Here is a 15,651-nt window from a genome sequence, read left to right on the forward strand (position 1 = left end):
TGACTTGGAATATGAAGCAATTTCAACGAGCAGAGGAGGAATTAAATCTTGCAATTCAAAATGGGTACTCAGATTTATTTTATTTTGTATTTCTTTTGTGCTACTGCTGTTACTCAAAAGTGCTGCAGCCTTTCTCTAGCCTTTTGCAATCTGGTTTCCTCCACAGGTGCTCAGACTGCAGCTCCTAGTTCAGGATACAGGAGTGTAAGAATTGCATATCCAACACATCTGGCGCATACAAAGTGGAGAAGAGGGCTTTTTTTTTCATTGTACAGCTATTTAGGTTTGGTTAATCCAATGGAAGTCATGGAAGTTATGCTGGAAATTTGAATTTAACTAGTCCAAAATCTCACTGACTGATTTGAAACTCCATTTATCATATAAATGTTCAACTGGGGAATAGAGAGGAGGGCTGCTACTGAAAGAAAAGATGAAATCTCTCTCACCTCTTCTAACCTCCTTTAGGTTCATGAAACCAGTTTCAAGGGTCACTATCTTCAGGATTCCGTGTGAATCTGTGGCTTATTTATAGGCATTAGTTGATAACTTGGCGTTGCCTGGGTATTTATATATAGGGGGAAAATGTCAGGACCAAATGCAATTTCTAATGTTGGATTTTCCCCTTACCAGAGGGAGCCCCCTTGTGCATTACTGTAAAGCCATTGCCATGGCAACTCCACTGCGCTGTACAGTAGAAGCGATTTTATGGCAGTACAGTAGAAGTCATTTTAAGGCACAACAGGCTGTATCTTAACAGAACACACACACAACCCCGAGTGATGTTACACCCATAGTGTTTTTATCCAGATAAGTCATCTGTGTACCAAGTTTGGTTGAAATTGCTCGAGGCATTCCAGAGTTATGCTGGAAGATATATACACACAGCAATATGTGTGTGTGTGTGTGTTTGTGTGTGTGTGTGTTGTCATATATATATACGAAATCTACGAAAACAAATATATACACACACACAATATATATAGAGAGAGGGGGGGGAGGGGGAGAGAGAGGGGGGAGGGGGATATATTTCTATTACATCCAAGAGTGAATGCTTCATTGTTTAAAGGAACTAGGGAATGTTGTAAAAGTGATACAAAGCACAGGCAGTCATCGACTTACAGCCATTTGTTTTAATGACCATTCAACGTTACAATATCACTAAAAGTTATTTATGACCGGTTTTCACACTTAACCACTTTTGCAGCATCCCCATGGTCACGTGATTAAAAGTCAGACATTTGGCAATGGTCATGCAGTGTAATAGGGTCATGCAACCCTCTGACAAGTAAAGAATGGGGAACAGGGATTCACTTATCAGCCTTGATACTAACTTAACAACTGCTGTGATTCACTTAACAACTGTGACAAAATGGGGCAGAACCCAATTAACAACTGTATTGCTTAGCGATGGAAATTTGGGTTTCAATTATAGTTGTAACTCAAGGACTACATGTACAGTATAATAAAATGTTACGGTATGGAATATAGTATGGGTAGCTGATTCCTAAAATTTGCTACATCCGTGTATTACTGTTCAAGATGTGTGTGTGGAAAAAACGAAGTACCGTAAATCCAACATAATATTTACCTATTACCAGCACAAATGTTGTGCATTAGTGGCTTGTATTGCAAACCCCATAGAGTTAATAATTTACATTTACTCTGCTAGTTGTGATTAATTACAGCCTGTGACTACATTGACCTCTTTAGAATCTAAATTTTAGGTAGATGACAGTTCTAGTTTACTCCATGCTCAAATGCATTATACAATTAAGAAAACATTAGGAAATGGTTGAAAGCTGAATTGGTACTAATGGAAAAGGGAGCTTCCTTATCATGTCCAACAACAACGGTTTACCAACCAATACTCCTCCATAAAATTCTATGATGTTTATGTGGCCACCTACATAAGCTGTTTCAGTATGAATTAGATTTTTAAAGTAGCAAGTACCGGATGAGTTATTCCCTTATTTAATAGCAGTGCAGCTATCTCAGAAATTATGGGTGCCATGAATTAGGATTAATTACATCAACAGAAGGATGTAGTGATAACTTTCCTAGTTGTGTGCAGGTTAATTAAATCTAGTTTATGCACACTTAATAAAATATTTCACAAAATGAAAGCTTGCATTTTTGTATTTTAAAATAAATGGCTTCTTAAAGAATGATAGCTTTTACTTTATATAAGAATATTGTTGCTTGCCAATAATTTAAGCATTTTTGAAAAAGGCCATAGTATTTTTTTTTCAGAGGTATGACTTAAATACTAGGATCTTTTAAAATTCAAAACTTTCCATTGTTAATTCATCCTGAAGCGAATAGCTTCCTCTTAAAGGGCTTTGACTTTGCATATTACAAAAGAATATCATTAATTGCCAACAATTCAGGCACATCCTGCAATTTAAAAATGGCATTTGAAATTCTAGTTTCCAAGTGGCACATGCCATGTATTATAGTTAAGATTATTTTTGTACCATGGTGGTCTTCATACAGTTGAATTAAAAACATAATTAGGATAGTTCTAAACCATTATTAGTAATTATTGCAGAATGAAAATGATTGAATTACAATGTATACGTAACTTTCATTTTTAAACACCATCTATTATGTTACATATTAGTATACATTGGTACACCTCTGTAATCTGGATGGCAAACAGTTTTGACGAATACTTTCAACAATTTTCCAGAGAAATAAATTGTCTTTGTCTCTTTAGTACCCATTGATTTTTCCTTCAAGGGTACATTAACAATGCTGATGGAAGCTACGCTGTTGGCATCTACATTTGGCAGGGAGAAGAAAATGTTAAAATAAAAGCATCTATAATATTTAAACATTGTTGTACAACATAGCTATATTTGAATGCAGGAAAACTGAAGGAAGGACAAAATGCTGAAAAGAGGAGGGAGGGGGTGGAATCAGGAAAAGAACAAATGATGCAAAAAGAAAATGACACCGAGGTCTTGGTTTAATACATATGTATTCCTGGTTGATGGTTGATTTCATTAGCAAATCTCATTGTTATGCAATGTCTGTTCTTCTGCAGCAAAATGAATATTGCATTCTCTCAGGCTGTGTGTCTATTTTCTGTTGATGGATAAATGAAAGGATATATATTTACTGCTTTTCACCGACTTTCATGCATTTTATAGGGAGAAAAACAAAGCTTCTGATTCAGTTTATCCCCCCCTTCTGTTCTTATAAAGCTTTTAAGAGCTACATATTAATGAATATTTTAATACACAGTACCCTGTACAAATTAACCCAGCATTACAGTCAAGATAGTCAGAATGAATTTAGTTGTTTTTTTTTTCATGTTCTGCTGGAGAGGGGTTACATTTAAGCAAGAAACCCACTGAAAGCTGTTAGTCTGGGTACCCAATGCGTTATTACTCTATACAATAGCAACTACTCTGATACCATCTTTTTCCTATTATCCCTTTATAAAAGTGATACAGGAATTTCATTTCCTTATGGCTACTGTAATAACTATAAACATTTTTTATTTTGTTTTATATATTTTAATATAGTACCGTAATATAAAATATTTTAAATGTTCAAGGTTATAAAAGATCACAAACCTGCATGCTTTTTTTGAATAGTTGTTATAGTGTAATCAATTAAAATATTGGAATGAATGTAAGAAATTATTACCCTACTTACCATGGCCCAATAAGGTTATAGAAAATAGATAGAAATATAAGAACCAGGGTTTCCAGAGAGGATATGATTTATTCTTGCTGTCTTTACATTTCTTGTTAGATCCAGCTCAGAGGACTAGTGATATGATTTGGAAGATGTAATGAAAAGTTAGCAACTGGTGGCTAATAGATCTTTCTTATCCCAATAGTAGCTTTTTATTGTTCAGGTACAAATATTGAGCTTTGAAATAAAAAAAAACACTTTTGACTTTAAAAGTCTCTAAAAGTTATTTATTTTCTGTAACAGGAGTTCACAAACTTGCTTGTGCTAAGGACTACATATGGCTTTGAATGGTATGTGTATGGAGCTGGGGGAAGGGGCCCGTATGCTACAAAATGACTAGAATCAGAAAATAAAATTCAATTTAAATGTAAGATAAGTTAAATGTGGATAATATAATAATTACTATATGTTCACTCAATAATTTCTCTTTTCTATCACTCTTTTATTGTAATTTGATTATAAAATTTGGAGGAACTTTGGAGTGCACCCAAGTTTTGAGGGGATGGGTAAAGTGTAGGTGACATCAGGAACATTCATGGTATGTTCTTGCCCTACAATAAAACTCAAGTCGAAAGGGCACTTTTTGGAAGCCAAGCTAACATCCTGGGAAGCTAATCTCAGAGAAGGCATATAGTGTATGTGATTTGTTAGAACCAAGTCAATGTATGGATGGAAGGTTGATTGCAACCTCGTGTCTTCAGTGACATGTTGTAACTAGAAATGTTGTGAAAATTATACATGAAAATAATGTCATAACAATTACAGTGATTTACATTTTCTTCCACGTGGTGCCACTAATTTGAAAAGTTATGATTTTTAGGAATCCTTGTTGGACAAAATGGTAAAGACTAATGCAAGATTGGTCAAATCATTAACATTTTTCAGCCTTAAAACTAGTTTTTATATCTTTTAAATGACTGCTGCACAGTCCATTTTTTAAACAATAAATAATTTATGGAGATAAATCTTAGTTCAGAATCATTAAGAGCTGGGTGGCATACAAGTTTAATAAATGATGATGGTAATCATTATCATGTCTACCATGTTTCCTTAATTAGTTCTTGGCCTTATTTTTGGGAACGTCTTATTATTTTTGAGGTGCAGGAGGCAGCGAGTGTGGTCACCTCATGGCCGCTGCTCTGTTGCAATATTTTTGGGGAGTGCTTATTTTCAGAGGAGTGCTTATTTTAGCGCATGCGCTCAAAAGTCCGATTGGGCTTATTATCCGGGAAGGTCTTATTTTCAGGGAAACAGGATAGAAGAGAGTCACAGAATCCATGGGATACTGATGGAGAAAGAGGTTGGTCTTCTCTTTTAAAGATGGTCATCTCTGATACTGATCCTCCATAGCTATGCTCCAACAATAAAAATGGCAAATGGTAAAAATTTGAGGGAGTCTTTCAGCTTGAAGAATCCAGAGCTCTCCCTTGTTTACTTGGTATGCCAATATAGGAAGAGAGGAAAAAATGCCAACCTGAGTGAAGAATTGAGATGCAGGTAGAATTATTGCTAGAAGAGACCGAATAACAACTCTTGTATTAGCACCATTAGTACATTGGAATGTGGACTCTTTTTCCATAAGAAAATCAGTGATCTTTGTAGAGGCCTCTGCATATTATAGAAGCCTTTGACCTAGGATATTTGAAAGGAGTGGAAGAGCAATTTCCTAAAACTCCAAGAAAACTTAGAGAATAACTTCATGATGGCTCTTTTGTGCCATTTTTTCTTACTGCTATATCCAGCTTCTAAGTCTTTTCAAAAATAAAAAATGCTTGAGAGGTAACAGGATTGACAAGAAAATGAGAATGGACAAGGGAGTGTAGTTAGTTCAGAAAATAATCTCAGTTGTTTCGATCAAAAAATAAACTTGGCTCATGTCTGAATCAATCCACTGTGAGCACTGTGTTGGCCTTGCCCATCACTAATAATCCTCTATGACACTTACTATAGATGTATCGTCATCTATCCAGCCTACATTCCTCCGCTTTTGCACAAAAGCACCAAATGTCAATGTAACTATCATTTGTTGGGCTTGCAAAGACTTGATGGCATCTAATGCATATATGATTCACTAGGTATGCCTACTTAGTTTATGGAATGATCTTCTTGAGTTAGTTGACATGGTTTAATTTTGTAGATTATTACCTCACGAGGTTGAATCAAAGTTAGAAGTTGTGGCCTTATTCCTAGCGAAATTATCTACTGTACTACTACAGAATCTCCAGGGTTTATCCACAATGTTTATGCATCCTGGATGATGTATAGTGGGTGGGGTGCAAATGTACATTCAGGCTTTTCAATACAGAGAAAGGACAACCTCAAAAGAAACTTGTATTTCAAGTTATCTTAACTGAAAGTAAGTGAACTATTGTTTCACATTTGCTCATTCCCTGCCCTTTAGGGAGCACCTCCCTCCTGCTTCCCTCTGGCTCATCATTCCATTATTCCTTCAGTTTCTTTAGTTTTGCAAGCCACATTCTCAAAAATTGGTTCAAAAGATTGGTAAGGGTTTGCATTTTCTAAAAGTCAATGTTTGTTTAAATTCAAATAAAATCTTCTAATAATGTCCCATTTTTTTTCTCCTAAACATTAACTTCGGGGTATGTTGGGTGTATTACCTATGGTAATTCTACCATGTTTCCCCAAAAATAAGACAGGTTCTTATTTTCTTTTGACCCCCCCAAATAAGTGCTTGGTCTTATTTACGTGGAGATATTATTTTTGAGGTGCAGAAGGTGGTGAGCGTGGTCACCTCATGGCTGCTGCTGTGTTGCAATATATTCGGGGAGGGCTTATTTTAGCACATGTGCTCAAAAGCCCTATTGGGCTTATTATCTGGGGAGGTTTTATTTTTGGGAAAACAGGGCAATTACAAGGAAAATTCACCCCGTTGGACAATATTGAAACGTTTGACAAAATACAACCTTGATCCTGTTCCCTTGTAGAAAAGGGTAAAAAAACAAATGTCTTTATTCATGCAATACAACTCTTTGTCTACTCATTTTCCTTGCAAAGACATTTGGACATATCTAGTTAAAAGGCCCCTCAAATATCAAGATACCGTATTTTTTGGAGTATAAGAAACACCTTTTTCTCTCAAAAAAAGAGGCTGAAAATCTGGGTGTGTCTTATACACTGAATACAGCATTTTTGGCCTACCGAAACCCCGTCCCCTTCACCAAAATGGTTGTGCAGAGCTTTTAGGAGGCTTTCAGAGAGCTCCTGGGGGCTGGGGAGGGAAGAAGTGAGCAAAAAAGGGCCATTTTTTTGCTCAATTCCCCCCCCCCCCAAGCTCCCAGGAGCACTTTATAAACTTCCTAAAGACTATCCATGCCCCTTTTTTGGCAAAAAATGGGCCTGTTTTCACGAAAAACGGGCCGTTTTGGGGAGGTTTGCAGTGCAAAAACTTTTTTAAAAAATTTGCGTCTTCAAAACCTTGGCCCGTCTTATACTATGGTGCGCCTTACACTCCGAAAAATATGGTGATTCTTCCTCTTTTTGCACAAATGCTCATACTTTCCACTTATATAGAAATTATAATTATTTTCTATATATCCATTGCAGTCCCTATTTTATTAAATATTCTGCACTCTAGATTATCCTGTTGGTATTTATAGGGGTTTGTTTTATGGATTACTTGTAATCCTGTCTATTTCATCTTTTACATATAGCTCCTCTTTTGCCATTTCTATCTGTTTTTGTTACAATATGCATCATTGCAATGCAATCCCACTGAAGTGCAAAGAGAAATCTCTGCAGGTCCAGTTATGGGGACCCAAACCCACAGCCTTTGAAGGGTTGAGCCAAAGTCTGTTTTTACCAATCCAGACTCTCTATCTATAAGACAATCAATAGAAAGCAGAGTAGAATCTTAACAATTTCATATGTATAGCCAGGGCAGAGATCTACCATGCCGATGAATGACTATATATGTGCTCTATTGCCTCCCAGGCAGGGAGTTAACCATATGAGGCAATAGAGCACAGGTTCGATTCCCAAACTTGGGTATGGCTAGCTGATGAGAGCTAAATAGCTTGAAATAGATCTATACTAGTCTCCCTTTATTTATTTATCAGCATAAATATAACAAATGTAACAAAAAAGGCAACAGTAAAAAATATTGGGTTTCTGTCTGGATGGTCTCTTGTGACGAGCCTAATGACAGAGAGTGGAAGTGTGACCTTCCTCCCACACTTGGGGATACCAGGGGTTGTGACTTTAAGTGTGTATATATATATATATATTAAAAAGCAGAGGGGAGATGGTGGACCCCTGAGGCAGCCCACAAACAGGAATCTTGGATTTTACTACCTGATTTGCTCAAATGTCTGCAACAGAGTGAATGAATTGTTGCTCTTTGTAGTGGATAGTACTTGAAGTTATTTGCAAAATTATTTTCTTACTCTAAGACAATTTCTTAATTTTCCCAGAATCTAGTTGATCTCTATCTTCTCTTTATCTGTAATAGATTTATTTTTGATTGATTACTGAAGTTAAACTCCTTGTTAACAATTCATTCCTGAAGCTCAAATTCAAGCTTTAGATGTTGCGCTGGGTTCATACATGAAGCAAACATTTTGGTTAATCAGAAGTTGCTGCACCAATCACAGAGGCTCAATTCTTAGGCAGTAGTAGTTTAATATGATGCTTGAATTTACTCATTACTCATTGTTTTAATGTATATGGCTGTTCTTTAATACAGTGAAATTAAGCCCTCTTCCTAATTTTTACGAGACTTCCCTCTGTGAAAAAGTCTCCCAGAAGCAATCCAGACAGAATTTTTAGGAATTGTTGTTTTGTTGGAAGAAATGGTTTACCCGTGCACTCATCATCACTGTAACGGAGTCTGTCAATTTTGCTAGTGGTTGTTCGCTTCTCTTTCCCAGCATTAGAGCCTTCTGTTGAGAGCTAGATCATCATATAATATATCTGATATAAGATTTGAGCTTGGTCATTTATGTCTGTAGTGAGCATGCTGGCTGGAGAACTTCTGAGAGTTGAAATGCACATATTTTAAAATTGCTGAAGTCGAGAAATATGGCTCTTAAGTCATATTCTACTATGCTGGTGTCTATATAGATTGACTTCCATTTTTCCAGGCAGAGAATGGAATTTCTGCTTACTGTTACTTCTTTCAGACAAGAACTCAAAAATATCATCTGAAGTTGCCCAGATTTGTGCTACCATCTGTACAATATGTCACCATTAGCTAAGTTTGGATACTTATTTATTCTTTTCTTTTTATAACATCATTTTTAATTATTATACATATTTTTAGAACTTACTATGCTAATGATTTTTCTGTGATGGATGATGGAGGGAGGGAGAGAGAGACAGACCATAGTTCTACTGTTGAATATTCTTCCTGTTTGTATTACATTTGGGTCAACTTATCTGGAGAAATGGCTGTGAAAGTTGGATCATAAGAAAGTCTGAGCACCAAAGAATTGAGCTCTTTGAACTATGGTGCTGGAAAAGACTCCTGCGAGTCCTTTGGATTGCAAGACGATCAAACTGGTCAGTCCTAGAGGAGATCAACCCTGACTACTCTTTAGAAGGCCAGAACCTGAATACGAAACTCAAATACTTTGGCCACCTAATGAGAAGGAAGGTCTCACTCGAGAAGAGCCTAATGCTGGGAAAGACTGAGGGCAAAAGGAGAAGGGGACAATAAAGAATGAGGTGGCTGGTGGAGTCACTGAAGCAGTAGGCATGAGCTTAAATGGACTCCAGAGGATGATAGAGGACAGAAAGGCCTGGAGGAACATTGTCCACGGGGTCGCGATGGGTTGGACACGACTTCCCAACTAACAACTATCTGAAGAAAGGGAAAGTATTGATCTCATGGGAAAGATTATTTTTAAATTGTTTACTTTTTATTTTAACGGCTTTTAAAATTATCAGAAAAATTGAAGGAATCCCGTTAGAGGAGAATATTTGTAGCGCAGAGTTGAAATGAGGGGCCCCTGGTGCTCTCTGAGCTTGGTTGTTTTCTTGTAGACGTTTCATGAACCGAACTACCTAACATCATCAGTGCTAGCAAATTGAAGGAGAATTGAACACTTTCCTTACAAAGAAAAATGCTAAAATAATTAAAACACTTCATTTAAAATAAAGATGATGGAGGGATGGATCAAAGTGTGTGAATGTCTGTAAGCCACCCAGAGTCACCTCTAGCCAAGATGGGCGGCACATAAATCGAATGAATGAATGCATGAATGAGGAGAAAGTCAACAGGGAGGCTTCCTTCTCTTTCAAAATACTAAGTCCATGGGCATGCAACGAAGCTAGTTAGAAAAATTTGAACAGGAACATTTCAAAAGGAAAAAGGAGCACTTGTTCACCCAATGCATAGTTCACCTGTGCAAGTCATCATCACAAAACATGATGATGACCACTGACTGGAATGTCTTTAGAAGGGGATTGAATCCACTTATGGACAACATGAGTCTTGAGACTTCCAGGTTCAGGACAATTTCCACATCTCCTGCTTATGACCATCTCGGATGCCGTTGGTTGGTCAGTGAAAAACATATTTAGAAACTATATTAAGAAAGCATTGGCTTGACTTGGCAGGGTTGCTCTTAGGTTTTTATATTAATTTTTATTATTGGTGCTTTGGGAAGGGGGTATGTTTGTGTTTGTGTGTGTGTGTGTGTATACATACATACATACACACACATACACATACATACACACTTTATTGCCAAAAGTATTCGCTCACCCATCCAAATAATCAGAATCAGATGTTCCAATCACTTCCATGGCCACAGGTGTATAAAATCAAATACCTAGGCATGCAGACTGTTTTTACAAACATTTTGAAAGAATGGGTCACTCTCAGGAGCTCAGTGAATTCCAGCGTGGAACTATGATAGGATGCCACCTGTGCAACAAATCCAGTCGTGAAATTTCCTCGCTCTTAAATATTCCACAGTCAACTGTCAACTGTATTATAAGAACGTGGAAGTGTTTGGGAACGACAGCAACTCAGCCACGAAGTGGTAGGCCACGTAAACTCGTCCAACATCAGTGCGTGACCTCACAAATGGGCTTCTGGAAGAATGGTCAAAAATTCCTATAAACATACTCCTAAACCTTGTGGACAGCCTTCCCAGAAGAGTTGAAGCTGTTATAGCTGCAAAGGGTGAACCAACGTCATATTGAACCCTATGGATTAGGAATGGGATGTCACTTACAGTAAATTCATATGTGAGTAAAGGCATGTGAGCGAATACTTTTGGCAATATAGGTTTTTTTTTTTGTGTGTGTGTGTGTGTGTGTGTGTGTGTATGTATGTATGTATGTATGTATTTGCAGAAAAAAGTTCAGGTGTATGTTCTTTGACAGGGAATTATATCATGTTTTTATTCATTCAAGTATATTTTCAAGAAGGTAATATTGATTTGTATTAAATTAGTTTCAGCCCAGTGCAGTTTCCTTGTTCTTTGAGAAGTTGGGCTATTCTGTTTTTCTTGACTCGTAGCTGCCACTGAAATTTAAGCTTTTATTTAAAATCCAGGTAATCTTAGTTCCTTGTTATAGCAAAGGGGATAACATAATACGGACTAAGCCTTTCATCTGTTTCTCTGAGAGGGGGGAAACTGTCTTTTGCATAGAGAACGCTCCTTTTGTTAAAACTGCTTTAGAGAGGGTGTTGCCACAGTTCAGTAAAACAATTCCTACCTTATATTTTGCAAGCCACATACCTTACCTGGGTTGGTTTTGGTCACATGAACATGGATGTTTACCGGTAATCTAAGTGCTCCAGCTGCCTTTCAGTTTGTTTACCAGGAAATCAAGATGTGTAAACTGCAGGAAGTACTATTTGACCCTCTCCGGCAGTATCTCATTACAATAATTGCTAATCTCTGAATAAGACAGCCATGTTTTGTGAGTAACATAGGGAGAGAGAGAGAGAGGTTGTGTTAAGACAGATTTTAGGTGTTTCCACAAATAGAGTGCTGTAAATGCTTGCTTTGGATTATGCTGTCTTGATAGCATTTGATAATAGAGATCTGCTGACCCAGAGGTCAGAAGAACTAGGATACAATAGTAGGTGTTCTTTCATTCCTCTTAACTAAAAAAAGAAAATATTACGGCTTGTTTTGGAGTGCTGTCACTGTTCTGTATCGAGGGGGTAATGGCTACTTCCTGATTAAACCACTATTCACAGTAAGCTGTTCATATTACATCTCTATTTGCTTGAAATAGGAGACGTGCTTAATGCTTTTTTTCTTTTCAGAAGAAAAATAATTAAGGGGTTTTCAGTTTAACAGGGTTATAGATAGAGTGGGTTACATTCTTGCTTTCATTTTTCTGTTTTGCTTTCTTCTGTCTTTTAAAGTAAGGAAATTGTTTAAGCTCTTGAGTATTAAAAGCTGTAAAATATTTTCCTACAGGCATGCCGGATTTTACCTATGTTCAGAATTATACAACAGTGCTACATTGTGTGCATTAATGATATAAGTATGTGAATTATTATATATTGTTGTGAAAAGGAATTGTAGCATGCCATTAAGTAAAATGGATAGAAGGCATTTGCCACATTATATGAGCTGAAAATCAAGAACTCTTTAGGTCCTTAGTTATATCTGAATGATTTTTACATATCTAGTATAATCTGACTTATTTTTTTTTCTGGAAAAAATAATGATTTAGGAAGTATGATGAACAGAGCTTTATTTATATCACCAGTTTGTTATGCAGTTTATAGTGATTGAATCCATTATTTAAGTATTTATTAACAGCTTCATATAGTACAAGTAGCAATTTTGGGGAGTCTGAGAATGTAATGCTAGGTATTTGTAGATTGAATATGAGTAAGTACAAACTTCAAAAGCAAAATGAAATTGGCTACATCATGATATTGTATCTACTATTGATAGCACAATGTGCTATCCAAATTAAATTTTCTAAAAATTGCTTGATGAAGAGTGCATTACTATGAATAGATTGATATTTAATAATAAATCCCATTTAAACTCTGCAACAAACTTCTGAGTAAACATGAGGCTTGGGTAGCAACTTCACTTTCATTGTCAAATAAGCTGGTAAATCATTTTGAAAGTGAAGGTATCACAATAAATCAATATTGCAAAGATTTACAGCATTTTAATTTTTGATGGTAATGATTGAAAGATTAACTTCGAAAATGCCAAGTTCATAATTATCTGGTCTATAACCAGATCAGAAGGTGAGGTGAAATTCTGTGTGTGTATCAAATCAGTATAGGCAGTCCTCATTTAGTGACCATGATTTACATATAGCAATTCAAGCAAAGCCAAAACTATGTGAAACCGCAGTTGTGCTTCTGATCTTACTTCAGTTGTCCTTTGCTTTATAGATCTGCAAAGATCAGAAATGCAAGGACTACTTGTAAAGTTACTTATTTATCGCTTGTTGTAATTGCAGTGATGAACAAGGCAGTTGCTAAAATGGACTACCTGTATTTGGTGACAAGGAGACTTTGTAGATATTTTGACAAAGATGTTAACTTTTTATCATTGATGAAAATGTAATTTGGTTACAGTGAATGAAATAACCAGACCCCACAACCGTTTGAGAATATCTTGTTGCCCAGTTTATGTCATTGTTTTATAAAGTGGTTACCTATTAAATGTATTTTGATTTGCCTCCCTAGTCGGGTGCCTTGTGTTTCAGATATGTTGAACATGGGTGGCTGGTCGAATATAAAAAATAGGATTCAAATAAATGGAAGGCATAAGGTTGGGAAAGTGGTTTTAATTAGGGTTAGAGTTCCTCATAACCTGAATTTCTTACTCGGACAAATCCATTTTTGCATCATCTCTGCTGGTGGGATCAATTGATCTAGGATCACAGCACAATATATTACGGCATCCCACAATATATTATCATGCACAAAATTGTGCAGATGGAATGGGGTTTTGGAACAATTTTTTTCCACATACTTACTAAAATATAATACAGTATCAAGCTGAAAGTATGGAGAAATGGCCATCACTACTGGTAAATTCAGGCATTCCTTTCCATTAATGGAAGTATTCCTTCAGTATTTATAAGAACCTTTGATCTAATAGAGACTCAGCAGAGAAGCAGGAAAGATAATTTAGTTCGCCCATCTATGGCTGATATTCACTTACCTTCCCTACCGTTTTGCAAATATGAGCGCACGTGCCATGCCACATCTTTGCATGCGCACAGCCTTCCACGCATGTGCTTTTGGCGAAAAAAGGGCCTAAATGGGATGCCGTAGAGCCTGTAGGCCATGTGGGTGGGGCCACCCACAATATCCGCTATTGGTTCGGGCGAACTAGTCTGAACCTCTGGCCCCCTCCTTCTTATACTCTACACATATTATGTTTCATTCTTGATCATCCATGGATGAAGAGTTAATATTGCATAAGTTTTGAAACTCCAGAAGTCAAAACATTATGAATATCTCTTTTATTTTCGATGGAGAATTTTCCTGCTTGATAACTTTATATCTGCAATGAACTTTGCTAAACTAACTTCAGCGTTTTCTTTCAACATTTTGCAAGAATCTCTATTAGTGATCCAAGACCAAAGACTATGCTCTTCCTATGGATATTTCAAATTATTAAATGCTGCAAATAACAATTTAGAGGGCAGTAAATATATCAAGCACACGGGTTTTTTTTTCAGTAAGATCCTTCAGTGAAGTGGATAAATACTGTCTGTGTTTACTGGGTTATATTAAGAAATATTTAAAGTATGTAGTTCAGAACAGATATCTTCCTGGAATGTGATGGTCTTGCAGCAACGGGTAAAAGAGATGCCTGAGCAATTTTTCATTTGGGTTCTGATGCTTTTTATTGGTTCAAAAACAATGGGAATCTTATAAAGGCAAGTTATTAAACTAAGCAAAAAGTTATTAGCTTGCAAGATAGTTAGCTCTATACCTCCCCTGTGCTCTGCTAGTTTACTTTTACTTGTAGACAATTTCTGGTTACCTGTTCTTCTCAGACTAGTATTTGAATGAAAGGCTGATTTGTATCCTTTTCTCTTTCTCTTAATTTTAAAATGCCTGGAATTTCAGGCATTTCAAATTAAAACAGGAGGTATGAACGTATAATTTTATCCACTCCTTGAATCACCTTTTCTCCAATTTAAGAAAGTAGTTGAAGATAGCTGCATAAAAATTAAGAAGATAAAAAAAAGAAAAGGCAAAGTATACAATAAAATATACATCAGAAAATAAGTCAGTTTTTAAACAGCAATTTTTAAACCCTATCACACAGAACAATATTTGTCAGTCTTTCTAAAACAATAGTAGCAAACCAATTTATAGTTGAAGAGCAAGTATGTATGTTCCTTTCAGGATTTTAAATATGGGGAGACAGATCATTTCCATCTAAACAAAGCCATCTTTTGAGGAACATTCATGCATGAGAAATCCCAAATCTCTCTCTATATATAAATGGCTGTGTGTGTATGTGTGTGCGCGCGCATGCCAGCATAACTCTGGAACGCCTCAAGCAAACTTGATACGTTAGGGTAAGACACCCCTAACACCCCTCAGGGTATGTGTTCTGTTAAGATACAGCCTGTTGTGCCGTACTGGCTTCTAATGTACAGCGCAGTGAAACTGCCATAGTAACAGCTTCACAGTACTCCACAAGGGGGCTCCCTCTGGTAAGGGGGAAAAATCCAACATTAGAAATTATATTTGGTCCAGACATTTCCCCCCTATAAATAAATACCCGGGCAAGGCCAAGTTATCAGCTAGTTCTTTATAAAGCAATACATCCCAAGGTTATTGTACATAATTGAACATGATATTACATCTTTGTCATGCTCAACCATATATGATAAAATGGAATCTAAGTATTAAGTTAAAACAGGACAACCAAATAGAAACCCAGAACTCATGTATCAGTGATATTGCACTTCTAACTTAGTAAAGTTAGTAAAGTTGACAGCCAACTCTTGTCTAACATCTTC

General features: G+C 36.5%; 1 protein-coding gene and 1 long non-coding RNA gene across 2 annotated transcripts in view; one reads left to right on the forward strand and one right to left on the reverse strand.

Moving 5' to 3' along the window:
• Nucleotides 1–3,043: 3,043 nt before the first annotated feature.
• Nucleotides 3,044–11,493, reverse strand: LOC116504116. Its single transcript, XR_004254770.1, has 2 exons — nucleotides 11,420–11,493; nucleotides 3,044–3,087 (listed from the first exon to the last, which is right to left on the reverse strand). It is a non-coding gene; the product is annotated as an uncharacterized LOC116504116 (long non-coding RNA).
• Nucleotides 11,494–11,585: 92 nt separating this feature from the next.
• BAZ2B (bromodomain adjacent to zinc finger domain 2B) overlaps nucleotides 11,586–15,651 on the forward strand; it is a 143,992-nt gene continuing 139,926 nt past the window's right edge. The window contains 1 exon segment of the mRNA XM_032210955.1: nucleotides 11,586–11,760. Within this exon segment, the coding sequence (XP_032066846.1) occupies nucleotides 11,676–11,760 (85 nt within the window). The 5' untranslated portion in view covers nucleotides 11,586–11,675.

The sequence above is a fragment of the Thamnophis elegans genome, chromosome 1 (assembly GCF_009769535.1).
Source record: "Thamnophis elegans isolate rThaEle1 chromosome 1, rThaEle1.pri, whole genome shotgun sequence".
Lineage (NCBI taxonomy): Eukaryota > Metazoa > Chordata > Lepidosauria > Squamata > Colubridae > Thamnophis > Thamnophis elegans.